This window comes from Periophthalmus magnuspinnatus, chromosome 6 (genome assembly GCF_009829125.3).
Source record: "Periophthalmus magnuspinnatus isolate fPerMag1 chromosome 6, fPerMag1.2.pri, whole genome shotgun sequence".
NCBI lineage: Eukaryota > Metazoa > Chordata > Actinopteri > Gobiiformes > Gobiidae > Periophthalmus > Periophthalmus magnuspinnatus.
Window position 1 is genome coordinate 26,297,292 of NC_047131.1, and position 23,081 is coordinate 26,320,372.

General features: G+C 40.4%; 1 protein-coding gene across 1 annotated transcript in view; it reads left to right on the forward strand.

Annotated features, from left to right (window-relative positions):
• cdh13 (cadherin 13, H-cadherin (heart)) overlaps positions 1 to 23,081 on the forward strand; it is a 334,193-nt gene that overhangs the window by 65,165 nt on the left and 245,947 nt on the right. The window contains exon 2 of the mRNA XM_055222714.1: positions 6,777 to 6,897. Coding sequence (XP_055078689.1) covers positions 6,777 to 6,897 — 121 coding nt within the window. The remainder of the gene's footprint in view (positions 1 to 6,776; positions 6,898 to 23,081) is intronic.

Below are 23,081 nucleotides of genomic sequence, written 5' to 3' on the forward strand. Positions count from 1 at the left end.
GTAAATTGTTGCAAATTATTCACTACAATTTTCTTTACTGTTCCAACTGTGGTTATTGTCTAGACATAACTTTTAAAGTTTACCTCCAGATGCTATTAGACCATTCAAGGTGAATGAACCTGCCAAATAAAGTTGAAGTAGTCTGAGTGACATGCCCAATCCCCATGGGTAGAAATAAAGTGCATTCAAATGAATTGTGCTGTGAAGCAGCTGGGGCTTGCAGCTGACACTCTTGTTTTTCAGTCTCACTTCACACCTCTCTCTCTCCTGTGCGCTTGACTGAGGCCTGTGAGCTGCAAGTATTGACAAGCTTTGCCAATGAGAGACAGGATTTGAGCAGACTGCTGGTGAGGAAATGATACTGTCAGGGTTATGCCTGCTCACTTACAACACAACCCCACATTCCCAAAGGAGTTGGGATTTGCATTGCAATAGAAGCTGAAGGCATGAAGAGAATGCAGCTTTGAAAATGTAGGTCCATTGTGTTGTACAGGGGTTGGACAGAAGTGCTCATTATTTTACACATTGTGCCAGGTAGCAGCTCTTTGGGTAGTATCAATGAATAACCTGCCCATGCTTTACAAGAGGCCTTTAATTAGACCACTACAGAATGCCTCAGATCTGCCTGACTGTCACCAGTCCCTAGAGTAGTCTACAGCAAGTGTCTCTGTGTCTGTTTGAACAAAGAATGATTAACTATTCACCTCGCCACTATTCCACTGCTTCATAGCAGGGCGTTGTTTCACTGGGGAAGTGCATGGATCTGAAGTTTGGAGATCTTGAAATACATTGACTGTACACTTTTGTCACATCTATGGAATCCTAATTATATGCTCCATTTGTACAAGCCTCAACATCTCACAGTTTTCTAAGGAGCACCTGTGTTTTTAACATTATGAACTTGATAGTCTAATTATGTACTGGTGACTACCCCACCCTCGGCAGCAGAGCAGCCACCCCCTCTCTTTGCCTCTGCCCTGTATCTCCTGCCTGCATCGTGTTTGTGTGTTTACCTCTCCGGCCCTTGTTCTCCGGACGCAGCAGGTGTGTCCAGGGTTGTTCAGACCAGGCCAAAAAGCAGATGGTTTCCTGACTCAGGTGCTCTACGCCTGGGTGAGCTGCCAGCTGCAGGTTTGTGTGTGAGCCTCCCTCTGATTGATTCTAGCCCTCCCCTCCCTCATGGCTCTCTCTGGCCAGGGCGCAGGCCTGAGCCGTGTGTGGCCAGGTCTGTGGACGGTGTGTGCACTGACATTTTTCCTGATAGAAACAGTAGCGTGGTGCAGGACTGAGGGAGAGGGAGCAGAGTGTGAAGGGAAGACAGCGGCTGGAGAAAATGTCAGACTGTTGGCGAGCTGCTTGGCTGACTGCCTCCATCACTGGCAACACAAACACATGCATATGTATAAAAAATACCATTGTTTCAGACGTATGGGGCCTTTGGCCTAAGATACATATGGCTTATGAAAATTGTCTGTTTCTAAGCAAAAAGCAATTATTTTAATGTAATCCCTTCAGAAATGCCAAAGCTTTTGTGAAATGCCAGTCACTGCAAAATGAGACTTTAATTTTCTAAAAGACTGGCTCATATATGCTTATTTACAAACTAGTTACAGTTTCTGACTTAATTCTTGTAAATGAGTGAAACCATGTCATATCAGGAGGAATTTTCTGTTGATTAACCTGTTCACTTCAAACATATATTTTTATGTCTGTACATGGCAGTGGTCTCAAAATAGGTTATTGTTGTGAGAATGCACTTCTTTGGTTTGTTTATATCCATATCATGCATTATATCAACTTTCTTTAAGCAAAAAAAATATATATATATATCAAAAAACATTCTTTCTAGACCTAGAGAATGGACCCTATATACCCACCTGTCTATCTTTTAGAAATGAGAGCGAGCAGCCTGTTGCTATTCTACCTGGACCTGTCTGCTGTGCTGTCTGTCTGAGTTTATTCACACATTCTCCTGCATAAGCACACATCATTTCTTCTTACACCTCCTCCTGGCTCTCTCACAGCCCACCACTGCACGGCCAGACGGTTGGCTCCGTCCATCTCGCCGACCATCTGATGCACTGTGGATTCTTGTGGCGTTATTGATTTGGAGCAGAGGTGACATTTACTGTGCGGTCTGGCAAGTCATTGCCTTAATCACCTGACTGCTCCTTCACACTTGGACTCAATCTGATGTCAAACTCTAGGAACTATGAACTGACCCAGAGATGTGATGCATACGCCTACAGTTACAGGATCTGTGGTCAGTCCTACACATTGTGGTATGACTTGTGACTTGCTTGTTGCTTACATACAGAGGTGGGTTGCTTGGCTAGTCCAGAATGATAAATCTCTATATGTTTTTATACAGAACGATATCATCAGTCTGGTCACCACTCCCGCCTGCTACTGCTACAACTCCTATTAATGCTACTGCTACTGCCACTACTACTGATACTACTACTACTATTACTACTACTACTAATAATAATAATAATAACAATAACCGATTTAGGTGTTTCTCTCATTTATTCGGCTGAAATTTGCTGTACGTTTCAGTCTTGATACATATGAACCATGCGTGTCCCTGATTGGCTAATCCACCTGTCAATCACTCCCATCTGAACTCAGGGGAAGTCAAAGGTGACCAGGCTTGCATTTCCTAAGTATTACAAAAGTGTGCATTCTGGATCATGGGCAAAACGCGGTAAGTTATGCAAGTAGGAGTAAAAAAAAAAAAAGGGGGGGAAACATCAAAAACATTAAATCCATCCATCCATCCATCCATTTTCTTCCGCTTATCCGGGGCCGGGTCGCGGGGGCAGCAGTCTAAGCAGGGACTCCCAGACTTCCCTCACCCCGGACACGTCCTCCAGCTCCTCCGGTGGGACCCCAAGGCGTTCCCAGGCAAACATTAAATATTGCGCCAAATCTGGTATTTTCAAAGGATAGGTAAAAAAAATCTGAAAAAAGTATGTAAGTTTGTTGTCCGAAAACTACTCTTGAGAAGTACAATTTCTTCAAAAGTAAATCTAACTGAGAACCACCCACCTCTGTTCAGTGGACACTCCTACACATGGTGGTATTACCTGCAGCTAGTGCAATGGAATGCATGTACTACGGTCTCATTATTTAGCTTCAATTATTGACTGGAGCTGGTGCGAATGCAAGGCTCTAAGCTTGGGAGGTATATGCATATGGATTGTTCGTCCTGATTGAGTGTTTCAAGCAGGCGTTTGGAGAGAGAACATAAACCCAAAGACCTGCTATCCAAGTGCTTGTCGATAGGTAGCGGTATTTATGTCTCCCCCATGCAAACCGATCTATGTCAGACCAATACATCTGGTTCTGCCTCTCTCAGGACCCTCCTCCATTTGTCTGCATCAAAGCTTAAATACGCTCTAGTTAGATTAGCTTTTGTTTTTGTACAGTGTGGAAGCAATTATAATATTTATGATGTAGTGAAATCAGTGTTTTGCAAAAAAAAAAAAAAAAAAAGAAAAAAAAAAAAAGAAATTCATAAATAGATTTTGAGTTTGTAATTGGCGAGGGCCCGCAGGAGTACTCGGAGACATATAAACTCCATCGAGATAGAAAGGCAGTTTAGTATTAGTGCTTGCCCAACGTAGCGTTTACCTAATTATAATTCACAGAGGAATGAAAGCACTGGCTTGTTTTTGTTGGTTTCTTTGTATAAATTTATTTTGGGAAAGTTGCAATTTCATCGAGAAGACCTGGTTAAAAAAAAGGGGAGATTTAAACTCAAAAAGTGAACTTATGCAGCCATACCACCTTGAGAATGCACAATGTAGCGTTAGCAACAGGTCTGATTGATAGCGTTGCGCCTGCTCCCTGTTAAACCAGCAGTGCGGACGGGAAGGGGCGTTACCTTCAACACCCTCGCTCCGGATTGGCTCTTTGGTCGCTATGATACTCGCGTCGAATTTCCAAATATGGAGCTCCAAATTCGCCCCTATAGCTGCAAGCCTCAACAAGCTTCATTTGTCTGGAGCCGAACGCTGTTGGTGACGTCACGCTCCCTTAATCTACCTCTTTATACAATCTATGCATCCGATTCCTGCGAGTTCATCTGCTCATGGAACTGTAATGCGCTCACTGATTGAGATTAGAGATTTTTTTTTTTTGTTCTATAATTCAACATTTGCATTTCCTTATAGGTCTACTCAACTGCAAAAAATGGTTTACATAGACAAAAAAAGGTTGGAAACAGGTCTAGTAGCACAATTTGACCTTCTACCATTTGTTGCTTCTACCATTAAAAGTGCTGTTCCTGATTTTTACAGTCTTAAAAATGTGAAAAACAGAACTAGTTTGCAGCGATCCAAAGTTATTTCTGACTTACCTTCAAAGTTCTATATCTCACTATTTTCTGATCTATGTTATAATGTTTTTTCCTCATCACAAACAGAACTGGAGTTGTGGATTTAAATCTCCAACTGGACTCAAGAATTCAACTTAGCCTACCACTTAGCCATAGCACCTTGAGAATGTTGATTGTCGTCTGATCTTTGAAGCTAAACAGGGTTGGGGCTGGTCAATACTTCGATGGGAGGCCACTGCATTCCAGCGTACTGCAACGGAGTGACAGTGGCCCTAGTGTAAACTGTCCTCGGGCAAGGCACTTTACCCACACTGCTGAAATTGGGTGGGATTGAGGGATTTATTGTGGGTGAGTGAGGAGTGAATGGACAATGCAATCTAAAGCACTTTGGGTCGTGAAAGGTGTGGCATATTATTTGTGCATTATGATTATTATTAGTAGTAGTAGTAGTAGTAGTAGTAGCAGTAGCAGTAGCAGTAGTATAATTTTTATTTCAACACTTCAAAATAGTAGTTTCTTTAATGTAACTATGGTCTTCTAATATAAATAAAAGCCATTCTAATCTAATCTGTTCTTCAAAAGTCCAATTTTGTCCATTTTGTGTTTTTTTTAAAGTACAAATACTTCAAAACATTTGGCTAACATTTGGATAAAGTATCGTGAAGTGAACTTTCTCTCTGTTTACTGTATACCGTGTTAAATGTGCACTGATGCTGGGTTTCGGTTTGTCTGCACATGCCGCTAAATGCTTACAGATTTATTTACCTCGCTGCCTCTTTGTCGATCATCTCATTAAGCAGCTACACAATACCCAATTTAGTGTGGCTAAGACACAGAGTGAGCATGGTAATTGTGCCTGCTGGATAGATAGTGTTTTTCTGTAGCCGGTGCTTTTGTTTCCTGTACATGGCCCTGTCCTAGTAATCCCTGTGCTCCATTGTGGTGAAGTTAAAGAGAGCCAATCACACTCTGTACAGAGACATCAGACAGACAAGCAGCTCAACAAATCAATGAATGCATGTCATTAGATTCCCTGGGGGAGTCACAAACATATCTTGAAGATGAGGCTTTGCAGGGGAAAGAGATGTCAAAGCTGACAAGACAATCTTTGTTCTTCTGTTATACGGGAAATTAGAAAACTACACCCTGCCTTGGATTTCTGACTGAAATATAGAACGTTTAGATGATCCTTTAATTCAGTTCAAGACTGCTGCAATATAAAAAGTATTGTTTGTTTTTTATGATATACAGTATGTCGGCATTTCTATATTTTTTCTGTAATTGTTTCCTTTAGCTGAACAAGCTCATAAAACTAAATGAATTTAACTTACTGTAACCTATACTTAAAATGAGTTCACATTAGCATAGTTTAAATAGAAGGCGTGCTCATGGAATTGCAATCTGCTCACTAATCAAGAGACAAAATACAAATCTCAGCTCAATAGTTGGCAACATTTAAAGGTCTTATATAACACAAAATAAGCGTTACCCACACACAAAAAAGCTATAAACCATGTTATAGTGCTCAAAAACAGAGCTGGAGTTGTGTTTTGTTTCAGTCAAACATGTTTAGGTAACCATGCATTATTAGACTATCTACAGATTCAAAGCTCTGTTCCACCTTGTGATGTCATGAAGTGGTAGTTTTTAGTTTAACAGCTATCTTTTACCTTTAGTTCAGTAGAAATGGTCGATTCCATGTCTGAAATCATCCAAATGATTCTAGTGAAGGTGTATGGAGTTTAACAACACAGCGGAGCACTTCCTGTATCACCACATGACATCACAAGGTGGAACTGACTGTTTTCTGTGAGAACAACTCAGCCTAAATATCCAGGATTTGTGCGTTAAACATGTGAATGAAACAAAATACAACTCCAGGTACGTTTGTGATGAGGAAATAACATTATAACATAGATCAGAAAAAAGTGTAATATGGGCCCTTTAAATTTCGTTAAGAATGGCAAAAACAAGTCACACAGAGAGTATTTTCTTCACTTTCACATCATTTAGAAATATAACTCTGCAAACTGTTGGCTCTTAGTCCCCCCTGAGTAAACGAATGCACTGTGCACTGCTTCCCTGTCAGTAGTAACATAAAATCTGTCCATATATGAAAAGAAAGAATCCAACAGGGCTTTAACTGCTGAAAGTAACAAAACGAGAAGATTTAAACTTTTCTTTTGGGCCGACTTAACCTTGACTGGAAACCTAACATCCCTTAAAAAAGAATATACTGTTATTTTGTTATTAACCAACTACAGATACCAGTTTTTGCTCTGCTGCGAATGATTTGACCCTGGTTTCTGTTTTGTTTCCTTACACAGTGATACGCCTTGACTTGACATATTGACTTTAATGCAGCAATATGATGTAACCTCTTGTCGAACGCTTTGGGAGTTTTTCTGATGTTGTCCTTGTTTTCTGTGCGCAGGTCACTTGTATGGGCGGCCAGGAGGATGGAGGCCACGAGGGCTGTGTCCCCGGATTTCAGGTCAAACACTACCAGGTGGTGCACTCCGGACCGTTCCATAAAGGCCAGTCGCTGCTACAAGGTCAGTCAAAAGTCCTCAAACTTTAACTACTGCTGTCTAGATAAAGTGCTGTACTACTGTCTCATCACACCATAGACTGTAAATATAAATGGACATAGCTAACCTGCTAACTGCCTACATCATCCTGGCACTTTGTTATTTTGCTATTGTGTCTATAAATCAAGATATGAACATTAATAACAGACAAATCAGGCGCCTTCTTTCCCTGAGGTCACTCCCGCTAGCGTTAGGCAACAGGTTTAATTAACAGAGCTGCTAAGTGACAACCAACAGTGCAGGCGGGAAGGGGCGTTGGCATATTTAGGCTGAGTTTTTCTCTCAAACAGAAAACACTCCACCTTGTGATGTCATGTGGTGATACAGGAAGTGCTGCACTGTGTTTTAAAGCTCCATACAACTTCACTACAATTATCTGGATGCTTTTAGCCCCGGGATTTCCAATCTCTGTTGAAGTAAAGATAAAAGGTAGCTGCTAACTTGATAACTACCACTTCATGACATCACAATGTGAAACAGCATTTTGAGCTTTGGAGATGTGGGCAGATAATAATAAAGGGTTATTCAAACATGAAACAAAACTTCAGGTGTGTTTTTGATGAGGTAACATTTTAACATGGCTTAAATCTCACAAGAGACAATTTTGAGTAACATAGGGCCTTTAATGAACATTTTGAACATCTTAATTATTCACAGCGATGAGTTTATAAGTGCTTTTCACAACTTTTAGGGGCTGAAGCTGAGTTTTGAGGGTGAAACGGTAAAGCTAATGACGACATGTATGTAAACTGTGCACTTCCTGATGACAATAAAACACTTAAGAATCAAATGCAGACCGTACATAGTTGACCCAAAGACAAAAATGGGTACAGGCCCTTTAATATGTGCTTGTTTTTCCGGCTACAAACAATATAAAACTTAAAGGGTGAAACTTGTCTATCAGTTACAGGGACAGATGAAGATAGTCAGCTCTCACAATGGTATGTCTTATTTAAAGTTGCAAATTGTACTAGACAATATTTAGTTGATTGGCTTAATTTGAGGATTTGAAGGCGCAGATTTGCCCATAATTTTGCTAAACAATCCTTTTGCCACTGGGCTCGTGTATTAAAATTCATGAGGAATCTTGTTCCAAACAACAGATACAAGTGTTCCTTTTCTTGCACCAAAATAGACACACGATAATTTGTCTGGATGAATTATTCTCCTTGATTGGCTGCTATTTACACAGACGTTTTTGTTTTGTCCCTGAAGGAAGCTTTAGGCTCAGTGTTAACTTTGAATGCATTCAGTGTGTTTGCATATGTTGTGGCTATTGTGAAAGTCTGCTTGAGCAAAGACAACACTGTGCTGGAAGAGCTGGATAATCAGGGCATAATTTCATCTCGTTTGAGTCTTTGATAGTGGTTCAGTCTTAAATATAAACATTTTAAATATTGAAAATGTAAAGTTGGGATAAAAACAGCAAATACTTTTTAGTTTTGTATTTATTTATTTATTTTTTTAATCACCAAGTATGCCCCTCTTCTCTTTCATTTTGATGATTCTCTGATTGCACTGCAGATTACAGAAATGTGTAATGTGATGATGAAGTGATGAAGTGACACTGACAACACGGGTACACCCTCCAGTAGGACTATTTGGGAGAACTGACTCAATTCTGAATAATCATGATTAGAGATAGAGCGATATGTTGCACTTTTTAGCATGTCGGCTACTGACCTTAAATCTCTTGCCTAGGCTGATATTTGGGCCAACCAGATCTTTATTTGACCTTGACACTGCACAAACATGGCTAAACAGCTCTCTTATCCAGGTTTGTGGATGAGATTTTAGTCCAATTATATAATTTGAGGAAAATAATCCAAATCAGCCTTGTATATCGGGCCAAAAATATAGGCTTTATAGAGTTTATAGGCCATTTGTTATTGGTTTCTCTGCATTCTAAACAATCAGTATCAACATCAGCAATGAAAAAAATGTATATATTGGCCCATCTGTAATCCTGATGAACTTATCAAAGCAAGTAGAAGTTTGATTTAACAAAACGCTCCCTCTTATGTTCAGAGAATGTACAAAATAAAATATATTGTGCTGCACAGGTGGAGAAATATTCAGTCTTTAGAAGGTATTTCTTTTTAGCAGCACCCTGTAATTTTGCTTCACAGAGATTTGGCTAAGTACAGGCTATAGCGCAGTGCTCCTCCTATTTTTGAAGTGATTATAAGATTATAAGATATAGATTTTAACCAGGGAGCGCATTAAACAGTGACATTTATCGTTTAGACATTTAAAGACAATGCTGTAATCCCAAGACTTACTTTTAATGAATTTCTCTGGGAATATATTCAGCTCAGTTCACCACTGCAGTATGAATCATATTGTACTTACAAAACAGTATCTCGCCTAAAACTATGCAGCTATATCTTTCCTCTACATATTTTCCGAATCTGGAAATCTCTGTCATTGCATTCCACTGTGTGATTCCCAACAGGTTTGTACACTTGCACACAGCAGTCTCTTTCCAATCTCAGCTCCACAATGCTGCCACAATGTATTGGTGTGCTGCGTTCTGCTGGGACTGAGGGCCCGGCTCTGCTTCGGTCTCAAAGGGAATCTGCAGTATAATATGGGCTGGCTCCCTCATCCTGTGGGCTTTCACTTATGTCTGCTTACCTCACGCTTCACTTAAACCATTCTTCATTCATCGGACTGCTGGTTCCACTCTCTTTCTCTGCGGCAGCACACTTGGCATACTCTTTTTCTCGCACTTTTTTCATTCAGATCGCATGATGCACAAAGTTAACACAAGGAGTTTTCTTTGGCCTGTGGACTTTATTTGACTGTACAGTACGGTGTGAAATGGGAAAGAGAAGCAGGATTATCCATGCTGCCAGTTTAGAGTAGACCTCTCAACTAGGAGACACTTTAAACATGCAGAAATCTTTCATTGGAATAAAGTTTTACTATGTAGTATCTTTCTATGTTATTTTTTATTTGTATTTAATTTTTTTACAGTATTTTTCTGCCCTTGAAATTATTGTGTTTCAGATTTTACTTTTGGCTTTTACTATGGATCAGAGCTGGACGACCAATAATATTTACTACAGATGGGGGCAGCTAAAATTTCTATTGTTAAAATGCAGATTTGTGTTGTAATAAAATGAGTACTTGGGTATAATCACTAGTACAAATGATCAAGTTCAACATTTGAACGTAAATTTATCTTTTGGATATTTCATGGTAAAGTACAGTGTAATCAACAGGGACAACTGTCTCTTGCCCCTCCATCTGATAGTATGACAAAGTATCTCATTTGATCATTGTATTTACCATAATCAGCTCTTACTGAGGACACATTATAGCAGGCATGCCCAAACTGTGGCTCGGGGGCCAAACACGTCCCTCAGACTATTTTTTCTTCTTTTTTCTTCCAGGTGAATTGGCCCATATTACCTTAAACAATACTTTTTACTGTATATTTCTGAAAATCTACTTTAACAAGCCCATATCAAATATTTAACGTGTCCCACTGAGGATGTAAGCATGAATAAAGGTCTAGTGGTTCGGTCTTACTTGTAGTAATAACGCAGATTTGAAGTATTTATTGTATTGGCGACCAGTCTATGGCCCTCAATCGGCCCTCACCTTTGTCTGTGTTTTTATATGTGGCCCTTAATGAGAAAAGTTTAAACACTCTGCATTATAGGGACCTTTAAAGATACTATTGGGCACCTTTACATTGGTATCGCAAAAAAGGGGATTACTTTTGTTTAAAATACAAATAGAATAATTCACATATCCAGGTAAGCGGAAAAAAACACATTGCCATAGTGAAGACAGTGATGCAGAAAGTACTATATGTTTTCGACCCACAGTGCATGTCCCGTCCTGTCCTTTGCTGTGTGAAGTTTTAGGTTTTTGAAGGCTACAGAAGGTTTTGCTCTACTAAGTGCCAGATATTTAGAGAAAGTGAGCTAAAATGGTTTTAATGTTCACTGGACTTTTCAGTAAAAGTATAATCAGGGTTGAACAGTGTAGTTACATTTTAATAACATGACTTAATACAAAAGTTCTGACACTCGCCGTTGGAATTCCAAACATGGAACTCAACTCCAAATTCGCCCCATAACTGCCAGCCTCGATGAGCTTCATTTTGCTTGAGTCAGTCGCAATGGGAGAAGTCACACTCGCGTAGTTCACTTCTTTGATTTATGGGAATGAGCCTAACCTGATGAGCAGTCCCCTTCTTTTTTAAAATCGTTTTTCCTGTCATTTGTGATTCTATTTTGCCAAAAAATAATTTGTGGTTGAGACGATCCTAATTCTTCTACAGCTTTGCGTCTCCAGCACCACACCCATGTTCCACACAATTTATATTTTTATATTTAACTGCTGTCACAATTAGCATTTCTCTCCATATGTTTCCATAAATTCGAGAAAACTGTCACTGTAACGTCAGGAGTGAATAGTGTAGTTACATTTTAACAACATGACTTCACACGAAAGAAATGTGTTGTGTGTTGTTTAGTTTGTGATTTATGAAGTATTAAGTCTTTTTTGATTAGTATAAAGACACAATAGACTGACTGTAGCATGTGTAAGAAGAATTGTATTTTTTCCAAGTGTCATATTTTTATGTCATTTTGAGCCTGGTGCCCAACACTGACAGGTTTTCCGATTTGGAAGTGCTTCCACCTTGACAGCAACATATGACAAATCTGAACATTTTCTTTCAATCTTGTGTGGTCCTTTTCGCCGTATTATTGTGTGTGATTCGGTCAGCCAGTGAAGCATTTTGTCATCTGGAGGTTCAGCGGTGCATGTAGTTGAAGACAGGACTCAGTTCTGCTTTAGTGCTCGCTGCAGGCCGACAGAGTGCTTTCATTACCTTCAATATGCTCCTGTCAGCACTAACATCTCACACCGCAGGGGGCCTCTGCTTATGGGGCTGGACACAACCACAGACATGTGCACGCAAATATGACGCGCTGTGCTTTTGTGCCTTTCATTTTACCATTATACCCAGGCCATATTATTACCATATTTTCATATTATATTTGTAACATTTTGTTAACAATTATTTAAATTTCTTATTACTATAGGGAAGCCTTTCACCCTCTCACAGCCAACACCGGCCCGGCATATGGTGAAAATGAATCGGCAAGAGCCTTGCTTACTTGATATATTTTTTGAAACTGTTTCTGCTGATTTTGACACTATGTAACTTTCCATGTTTGGACTCCACCACCTGCTTCACTCCACTGAGATGTAATTACACTGCTGCAATTACAGGTGTTCTTATGGCCAAAGATGTCTTACATTTTCAGTGAGAGGAATCACCAATCCACAGATCTGACCTGGAACTTGTTATGTGGTAGGTTTCATGGAAATGGATATCCCAGGCAGAAAAGTTCCACAGTGCCCCTTTAATGAGGCTGACATTGCAGTGCAGTATTGCATGTGAAACATGTAGTGCATATATTGGTGGCACAGATAATTCAGCAGCATTCACACTTCCACAAAGAGCACATTGTTACCATCTCCCCCCAGTGCCATCCATTTTGTTCAATTTGAGCAAATGTGTGCTGAGTGAGAGTGTGATTCATGCATGTGCCAGCGGCTGCAGCCAGCCCCAGTGTCACATGCAGATTTATGGAAATGTGTGGCTCCCACTGCCACCTGCCGAAGACCTCCTGTGTAATTACCAGCCAGGGGAGGGGTCTGCCAGGGGGGATACCTGTTGGCGCAGAGCAGGAGTTCAAGGACATCCATCTTGGCTAAGGGCTAGAGCTGACAAACAGAAGAGGCAAATGGGCACATAATCAGGGTTTGTCTGTCATCTACATGCTACTTTCTGAGACTCACTGTACTCCTCTACCTTATAAATACATGCAACCAAAACTGACCTCATATATTTTCAAATTACTACAGATGACAGGCCAAATTAAGATTTTTGTCTCATTCTCCTCTCGAGACTCTGTTGCATCTGTGGCTCCGTGCTCGGCCAATCAGAACCAACACAAACCACTGAAGTCATCTTTTTGACTTATGCAGTATTTTTTTCTTTTCCATTTCCTCGAAAACTGAAAAATGACCTTTTCTCCTATTCATACCAATGCAAATGTGTTTCAGGCAATTAAATCCTGTTCATGTCACGGACCCTAATCCCCTTTAAGCCACAATATAGCCATCCAACCCATCCAGTTGTTAAAAGCATCTTCCACCTTATACATACACAAAATGCAGCATCAGGGTTGATTGATTCTTCTTATACCTGACCTTACCTTCACTGTTTGTCTTCAGTCTTCTCTGAGGTGGCAGCCGAGAACTCCGCTGTCACAGAGCTGGCAGGCTGTCAGAAATAATAGCTCTTCAAGAACATCAGCTATGCCACTCACTGGGCTTACCCTTTCCACTAATCCAACAGGATCATTAAAACATAGACACAAGTTCAATGATTTATGCAGACCTGAGGAAGAAGCGTGCTTTTATAGTGCAGTGTAAAGCTACAGGGCATATCACATTGACAGCTGATAAAATGTCAGGAAAATAGGGACCTTATCTGTCTCTTGCAGTGCCCCCCATTGCCGTTATTACCGGCAAAAACACAGAAGCGCTCCAAATGTTGATTAAGCGTGGCCCTGGACTTAAAAACATGAAAGTGGCCCTCTTGACTTGTTCCGTGAGGTTGGAGCTGGTGCCGGTGTGCATTTGTCTGGCATTGGGCCTAGAGCGTATTAAAACCTGTTCACTGGCACCGTGCTGTGTTTCCCACGACTTTATCACACACAAGCAATTTAATAGAGCAAAAATCTTGCACAGTTTTCGATAAATTAGACGAACAGGACAAAGTGCAACAGTTTTATTCAGGAGCTCTTATACCGGGCTGATATTCACAGTTTAGGTGGTGAACTTTACTGGTCCCTTGGCGCACATTGGTAACAACAGTTTGGTTTATTATATTGGATGTTCTATTATAATAAACCAAAGCTTATACATTTATACATTTTCTTTCATAGTTTCATAGTTGCTAGTAGAAATAATAAGGTTGAACATACCACACATTCAATGGGGAACACCTTCTTGAAATGTCTTAGTTCTTTTGTTATAGTCTAGGATTGTTTCGCTTTGACCATAGACTCCATTGACTCTGGCTCCAATTCACTTTCTAATGAAAAACCGTGGCCCCTCTCTCATTCACTGCTGCTCTCAGGCTTGTCATTTTGTTCTTAAAATGTTTGTATTAACCCGCTCTGCATGATCCTGGTATTGCTATTTTGCTTTTGTGTTCGTAATTCAAGATATGAACATTAATAGCAGACAAATCAGGCACCTTCTTCCGCTTTGGTTGCTCCTGCCAGAGTTAGCAACAGGTTTGCTACACGCCTGCTCCTTGCTACACCAGTGATTTGGACAGGAAGGGGCGTTACCTTCAACAACCTCGCTCCGGATTGACTCTTTGGTTGCTATGATACTCGCGGTTGGACTTTCAAATATGGAACTCGGCTCCAAATTGGCTCCATAACTGTTAGCTTCGATGAGCTTCATTTAGCTGGAATCAAACGCTATGAGAGACATCACACTCTCTTAGTCCACTTCTTTGTGCAGTCTTTGGGAATGATCCTAACCTGATGAGCAGTCCCTTGTTTTTTTCCTGCCATCTGTTCTTCTATTTTGCAAAAAAAAACAAACTTATGGATGAGACTATCCCAACTCTTCTATACCTTTAAGGCTCCAGCACCACACGTTCCACACAATATATGAATATGCCTAAATAAAAATGGTCTATTTTTATATTTTACTGCTGTCACAATTTGCATTTCTCTCCATATGTTTGCATAAATTATAGAAAACGCAGCCTCGTATAGGCTTTAAACCACACCACAGAGCCCTATCGTATGCTTTCTGTTTATTAAAACTACACCTCAAGGCACAAACACAACAAGAATAGCACTGTCACATTATTTACCATGATATTAACCATGCCCAAAGGTTATTTTTGTTTATGCGGTGAAATGCCATATTCTGCTGTAAATTAGCTTGCAGAAGTGTTAAGGCGTTTTCCTGTATCTCACTTCAGTCTTAAGCACAGTGTCTGCCCCACACACTGTTGCTCCACTTTCTAAATATGGCCACTCAACTCGCTCATCTTTTCTCCTCAACTCCCCCCTCCCCTCTGTTAGTGCCACCCAGGCGCCTGCCCACACCGCCGTCATCTCCCATATCGCCTGTGCAGATAGGTGTGCCGTGGCAGGGTGCGCGTTCGGATCATGCCAATCTGTAATGGCACAGCATTAATCACCCCCCGCTCCCCACCCCCCCCTCCCAGTCACAGGCACGGAGCTTCCTTTCCGGTATATTTTTAATTTGACCATAAATCAAGATCCCGCTTTTGACAAATGAGAGTAATTACAGCGGTGGCCATTACTAGCATGACTACAGCTGCGTAATATGTGGGAGGATGTTTTGGTATACACAGTTTAAATATTAATCAGCATTGTGTGGTGTAGAATATGCCACAGATTCACATGGTACTGTTCGTGGAGTAGTTGCAAATAGGTAGATGATGAAGAGCGTATTGTGTCCCTGGTGGAGTGCATCGCCCACAGTTACTCTACCTTTATGTGGGTCAAGCTGTGACTGGAGGCTGTGAGGAGAGGCTGGTCAGGGATACTGGGATAGAGGTGGGAGGTGTTACTTCCGATGAGGAGTGGATATAAGAAACACTGTCCATGGCAGAAATCAGAAACATTATAAATATTATACAATGGTTGATTTACTAAGATAAATATATTAGTAGGTGTTATCCTGTGTATATTCCCAGGTTTGTATTATCTTCACTTTAACATGTTGAGCACTGATTTTGACTGATAATATGGTAATAATTGGATGTAAGCCAAATATTTGATTACAATTGGCTACTATGATATGTGTTTAAGTTTGCAAAAAAGTAAATAACTAATGCTTGCTACATGTTTATTTTTTCTATTCAACATATATTGCCTGGAAGGTCCCAAATGATCAGTATATTTTATAGAGAGACATATCAGTCAGGTCCCCACTCGCTCCATGCTTCTTAAGCCAGGCCCAGACACAGCCATGCAATCAAACAAGTTCATTTAAGTGACACATGTTAAGCGAAGGAGCTAATTGGTCACCCATCATTTTGAATAAAATGACATTAACAGAGTTTTGGGCTTCAGTCATTGATTCTGCAGAGATCTGCTGTTTTTCAGTCCCCTGTGATGTGTGTTTCTTTCCCACAAAAGAAGTCACTCAGGTCCATCTGAACTCACAGAGATGGGTGGTGACCAGACTCACACCTTCGTAAAGTTTTGGAGAAGAGTATATTCTGGAACCCAGGCAACAAAATATTATTCGGATAAAAACATATAAACATATATATAATGTCATAAGTCAAGGCTTCAAACTCTCATAACCTCTTTATATAAAAGACATTTGAAATCATTCCCAGCTTCTCTACAAAAGATTTTATCTTTTTGTCCAAACATCTGGCGATGAGCACCTGCCTCCAACAAACCGCCCTGGCTGCCTGCTGAGGCTCTAATCACTGGGCATGGGGCAAAGGGGCAGAGGAGCAGAAGGGCAGAGGGGCAGAAGGGCAGAGAAGCATAGAAGCAGAGGAGAAGAAGAGAAGAGGGGCGGACGGGCACAGGGCTGTGCTGCCAAGTCTCCATCTGCATTCCCTCTGTGATGGGCCTCCGTTTGATGTGCTCCTTCCCTGCAGATCCTTTGGCGTCTTATTCCTCAAAGTGGCTGTCTTGAGGACCCTTTAGACTGTTATGTCAGCAGAATGCTCAAAAGTCTGGGACAGAGACAGACTTAGCATAACATGCAGTAAAGGACATGTTTGTTTAACACAATGGAAAATTAGGGTCAACATTTGTGTAAGATACTAAAAATCAAGATGTTGCCTTTATGAAAATGCTGTGTATAATAAAAACATGTAAAATGTATTTGTTAAGGCTTTCTGATACATTATGATATTCTGAGGCTAATCCTTATTTCTCCATTGACACCACTGTATGTGTTTATAATCTAAAGTGCATTTGAGCTAAAAAAAAAAAAAAAAAAAAAAAAAAAAAAAAAAAAAAAATTCACCAAAAACACATATCATCTTTGCATCTAAAATAACTGGAAAATCTGTTTTAGCATTTTTTTTATTTTTTTTTTTTTTTATTTTTTTTGGCAAATTTCACTGTAGCTACTTAACATCCCTCTTGGAGTAAAAAAAACAACATAAAACGTAGTACATCACATTCTTAATTGAAGCTTTAAACACATTTAAAGTAGTAGTTTTGGCAGCTGAAATGAGCTGTCAGGATTAATATTGGATTATTGCGGCCAGATGCAAATACACATCTTGAATCTGAAGGAAAGTGATGGCCTAAAATGATCCGAAGCTCCAGTCAGTCAGTACTGTTTGCTCCAGCTGGGAAACGGCACACGACATCTTGTTTGGTACTTAAAATATCCTCAGAATTTAGAGCATGACATGAGGTCTGCATGTACTATTGATTTTTACTGCAATACCATGGGACTGCTTTCAGTTTGGGTAATTTGAGCAATTTAAGTGATCCAAATCTAAACCTGTAAATGAAAGACATTTGTTTTGGGATGACTGTGGATTTGTGGATTGACCTGATCACTCTCAGAATCTAGCTCTGCTGCCACAGATGTCAGGTTGGTGTAGGGGTCTTTGTAAATGATCAAAACTTAAAATTTCACATTGAATTGTGAGTGCACAAAAGCTATGATTCAACAAGGCCTTGCAGTAGACATTCCAAGTGAACTGTGCTCTCTCTAAGCAGATAATGATAGGTACTGTCACCCAGGTGACAGAATTACTTAGTGTCAAAAGTTTGCTTCTGTTACTTTGCAGTCTTTGGCTGCTGGCCCACAGCCCAGCGTGGCTTCCCTTGAGTGGCCAGAAAAAGTGCTGAGTAACTTAGCCTGAGCCTCCGGGGTGAAGCAGGGTGTTGCTGGCTTCCTGATGCCTATCGATCCACCTCACTGCATCATGGTGCAGCTGTGCTTCTCGTGGCAGGTTGTGCACATAATGATTGTTTATAGATTTTATGTGTGAACCTTTGTGTGCGTCTTACACACATGTTTGATGGACATGTTTGGCTGCTACTGCTGTTGGCTGCCAGTTTTCTGCTTCTTGGCAGTTAAATGGCTTGGCAAATATCCTTGCTACGGCTTAGGCAAAAAGCAACCTTTATTACACACCTGATTCTTTTTTCACAGGTGCACGGACAGCAGAGTGCTTTGCTGGAAAGGCAGAATGCACCCACATATAGAATATATATACATACATAGTGTCTAATGTGCCATCTGGCCTCTCAGTAACACTGTGCATTCAGCCCTAACAGATGCACTCACTCAGACAGTCTAGAGAGGCTTCTGCAGCCAGACACCAACAGGACATGACCCCTGAGTCATCTGCAGCCTATTGAAGTTAAAATACCCTGCTGCAAAACACATGGAAAACACACTAGGCATTTAGCTGGGCTGGGGATCTCTGAAATGAAAGCTCTCAAATAAGCTACAAATCTGTATTACAGTGTACAGTAAATAACCAGTAGCTAATAGTTACTTGCTTGGGTGAAGGAGATGGTCATAGTACATGATGCAGTTTAAGTGACTTCCACAGATACGTGACTGGGAGTAGAGTGAGATTCTCATGTATTCATGATAAAACAGGTGTAACTTTGAGATTTGCTTCCTCAAAGCTTGAACCTCTTGGTCTAAACACGCACTGGAGCTTATTTGCTTTGAAATCTCCTTGAAATAATGAGTTTAGTTGCTCGTTGGTTTAATTAGATTATGTTATTCTGCTATGTGCTTTACAACAAAATAAAGCAGAGTCTTTCATCCAGACAATATTCAAACTTCACTCTTTCTCGCTCCCCTCTCCACTGATTTCTGATTGGTCATCTGGTTTACAACTGGCTTAGTCCTGTATATAGTTTGGACCTAAAAATATTAATGGTTTAAGACATTATTGTAAAAAGAAGTTATCTCTCCTGGTTGGACTTTCACCCTTCCATCATAAATCATAACACAATACATACATTGCGTGTTTGTCTTTGTCATGGACCCCTTGTTTGAGCACACTCTGGTTTAATGGGTGCAGGGACGTTTCCTGTCATTATCCTGTAGACTTATTTCTACAGTACTGTTGTGATCATATTTGTGAGTGTGTTCATTTGATTGCTGTTTCTCACTTTTGCTGTGAAACACTGGCAGAAAACACGGTGATGGATGTGCGTGATTATAGACAGAAGTGGCAAACGATCTAAAGTCATCAGGGGAAACGCATGTGTGAAAACCTTGTTCAAGTTGTTAACCTGGATGTTCTTGTTATTGCTTCAGTGTTTCAGTGTTAGTAACAATGTGTAAAAAGATAAATATCAAACATAAAAATGCACTTTATCATAGCCTATTTTAGAGTAACCCAAGCGAATGAGCCAGAATCCGACTGTATGGAGTGGCGCTGAAATTCAGAGCATGCATTTTTGATGAAGCTGCAAACGAAAGCGCATATACCTTGAATAATAGCAGCTAATAGCAAAACGGCACATTGTCGACCTTGCCCAGTGGTCCCTATTCAACTGCACCAAAGACCAGTGTTTTCCAGGCACTGTTTGCATACAGACTCCAAACGATGTTGATTTTTGCCATTAAATATTAAATGTATACATTAGGCGTATTATCTTCTTCCCTGTGAGTTTTTCCTTGCCGAGAGGGATGGTCTAAGGACAGGGGGCGCTCTGAGACATGTTATCCGTTTGTTGTTTCTCGTGAATGCTGGATAATCTGCTTGTTTGTTATTGACCAATGTTTCACTGCTTGAATTTCAAACTTTCTGTTGGTTGAATCAACAATTTTGCTAAGCCGTGCTCTTGTAAGTTTGTGTTATAGAAAAATAAACTGAACCGACATTGGGCAACAGTAACTTAGTCGGTAGAGTGTTTGCCCGCTGATCTGGAGGTTGGTGGTTCGACTCCCGCTCTAAAAATAAGCATCACTGGTTGAGTAGTCAGATCCACTCACTCACAGTGTTTGCGTACACTGGTGTATGAATGTGTGGGTGACTGGGTGCAGGGTTCCTTGATGTAAAACGCTTTGAAAGTGCCTTGAAGGTGAAAAAGCACGATATAAAAATGTGACCTTTACCAGTTACATCACATAACATTAGAGTTGCCTATAATACCTTACCCAAATGTACTGTATTGTAAATTGATATGGTTAAAAGTGAACAGTAATCCAAAAGCGAGCAAAGTCATCTCGTGCGTTTTGGTTTCTGATACAAACCTTTAACTCTACAGTACCATTATCTGAACACACGACTCCATAGATCCCGCACTGGTGATTTTGAGTTCTGAATGAGAGCAGCTCTGAACAGCCTCTTCATGTGCCTGTGTTCACTCTACAACAGTTTGCAGACGCTGCCTCTCACTGATCTTTCTGTGAGTGCCAGATTAACATAAGCAGCTTGTGCACATTTGAGAGAAGAGGAGCCCATGCAATCTGTCTCGCAAGCAGGGGTTGGTGGTAATGACTTACATGGGTGCCTTTTTATTAGCTTATTATTTACTTCGCTGCGCTATTCAAAGTTAATGAGCAACTTAAGTTATATGGAAATTATGTTAATTTAGAGGTAGAAGGTGGAGGACCACTTGACAATATTCTACAGAAGGGTAAAGCATTTTAAGCTCTCACAAAGTAAAAATACACCTGAAGGAAAAATCAAAGGGCACAGAAATAATACAAATATAGTACGTGATTATAAAGGTTAGATTAGGACGTAACTTTGTTCTTCAGTTTCAGTGATTCTGGGAAGTAACGGCAGCACATTTTTCTTCTCGTCCAAAATATTTAGCACGGGTTTACACATACACTTCATAAAATAGTGATGCTGAAAATAGTTGTCCTGTATTTGTGAATGAGAATGTGAAGTTTTACCCTTGGGAACACATTAACCTGAATAAAAAAATATTTGAAAATAACCACTTACCACAGAATTTGCTCCTTGCAAGCTTAAAAGAGAGCAATTTTACAGATCAACAATCCCCCCTGCTTGGTTCTAGAGACACATACAGCAGCTTAATGAAAACAGACTTTATCCAGATTTTATTAATGGTAAATGATCACAGTTTTACGTAGTGCTTTCCACCTTCAAGGCCACTCACACATTCATACACCAGTTCATCTGTGGGAGCTGGAGTCCTACTGCCTACTTGTTTCTTCGTGGATTTGACCGCTCTACCAATGATGTTCGGTTGACCAACTGAGCTACCATCGCCCAGTAACAGTGACAACACATTAGACATTCAACCCATACCTATGCAAACTACCTACATACTGTAAGAATTGTTCATTTCTGGTGTAAGCGTCAAAGAGGACAAAGAGACTGAAACAAAGTCAGAAGGATTTAATGAGTTCCACACAGCAAACTCTCCGGAAAGGATAGAAGAGAGTCCTGAGATGTGCCTGTTGACAGCTTTTATAGGGTCTCCCAATGTATGTGTTTGTGAGACGGGTCTTCTTCGTATCAGCGTGGTGTTATACAATACAAAACTTTAGGCAATGTCGAACAAAGTGAGTGTTTTATGACCCTCTCAACGTGGGGATCACACATTCCTTAGGGAGACGGACTACAGATAAGAAGTGGCTTTAATCACAAAACTAGAACTTTGGTGTTATCTTCTTGTTCACACATCCTTGTAAGCCCACACGCTGGTCTCTATAGCGTCCTGCTGATCCCCCATGCATTCTATATCCACAGTTGGGCACATGTTATTTACCTTAGCATGTGTAAATCAAGATACCAGTTTGGAGTCGTGATGGTAAATACCTTACACTACCTACTTCTGTTCACTAACGAGGTAAAAGAGTAAAAGAGGTGAAAAGCACGCAGATTGAAACACACTTACTTAAAAGCACATTGCATCTACAGAAGAAAACCATTCATTGACACATTCATGAATACATTTGTCATCCCTGGAACCAGCTGTGAAAGTCATAAAAAGCACTGTTTGCTAACATGGCTGCTCCGCGTACTTCACCTGGTGCTTTCCAATCTTATGTGCATGATTGGATTGTGCGTTGTGACAGAAAAACACAGGTGGGGGGTCCTAATCATTTGTTAAACCCTGGATGAAAGCTTTGGTTGTGGACCCCATGTTGAGGACCCTCCTTCCAACTGTTATCTTGCAAGATGAAAAGCAAGACCTCCACTGAATCCCAATAATGACTCGTATAAAAGGCTGGGAAACTGCCGTGAATTGACATTGAAGTCTTACATATAAAGTGCGATGAGGAGCATGTTGTCTTGAGTGTTGTTTTTTTTTTTTAAATATAAAGCCGGTGCTCCCTGTCAGCTGCGATACGACGGCTATCAGCTCAAACACGCCGCCACTGCCACCTTTGAGATTACCGCTCTGATTCCCATCTCTCCCTTCGTACAGGCCTGACATTTCGTTACAAGACAGAAAATTGTCTTGAAAGCTGCTCAAAGGAAAACTTTAGTGGCTGAGGAGGAGGAAGGGAGAGCGGAAGTATTTCCATTTTTGGAGCACTATTAATATTTGAAATTATCTCAATTCCACTGATACATCTATTGAGTCATGGTTAATAATAATGTTGGGTAACTTTGACTTTTTTGGCAAGATGTTGTTTTTCCTATGTGCCTCAAACTATGCTATAATTCAGGTGTGAGATGTTTGATTTTAGATTTGATCCACTGCTGTAGGGAAAAAAGGATATTACAAAAATATTTCTTGAATATCTTATACTGTCGCACTGTTTCTGAAAATATGGCTGTGCAGTATTTTGGGACATTTGGACTCATTTTATGAGTCATTGCCTGGCAAATCCAGAATAATATCCCTCTGTATTTTTATAGACATTGATATAAGTCTGGTCTCTCCGGTCTCTGTTGCATCTCAAGCCCAGTCAAATGTGATCGTGCAGTCAGATCTGTTTTTGTGACGCATGTGAAAGGAAGGAGCTCATTGGTCACCTATGATTTACACATTTGTCTCTCCTCAGATTAACAGTTTAGTGTTTTGCTCATTGATTCTACAGAAATACACAATGTTTTTTTTTATTTTTCCTTCCTTTATTTTTTCCAGGCCAATCCACCTGTCAATCAT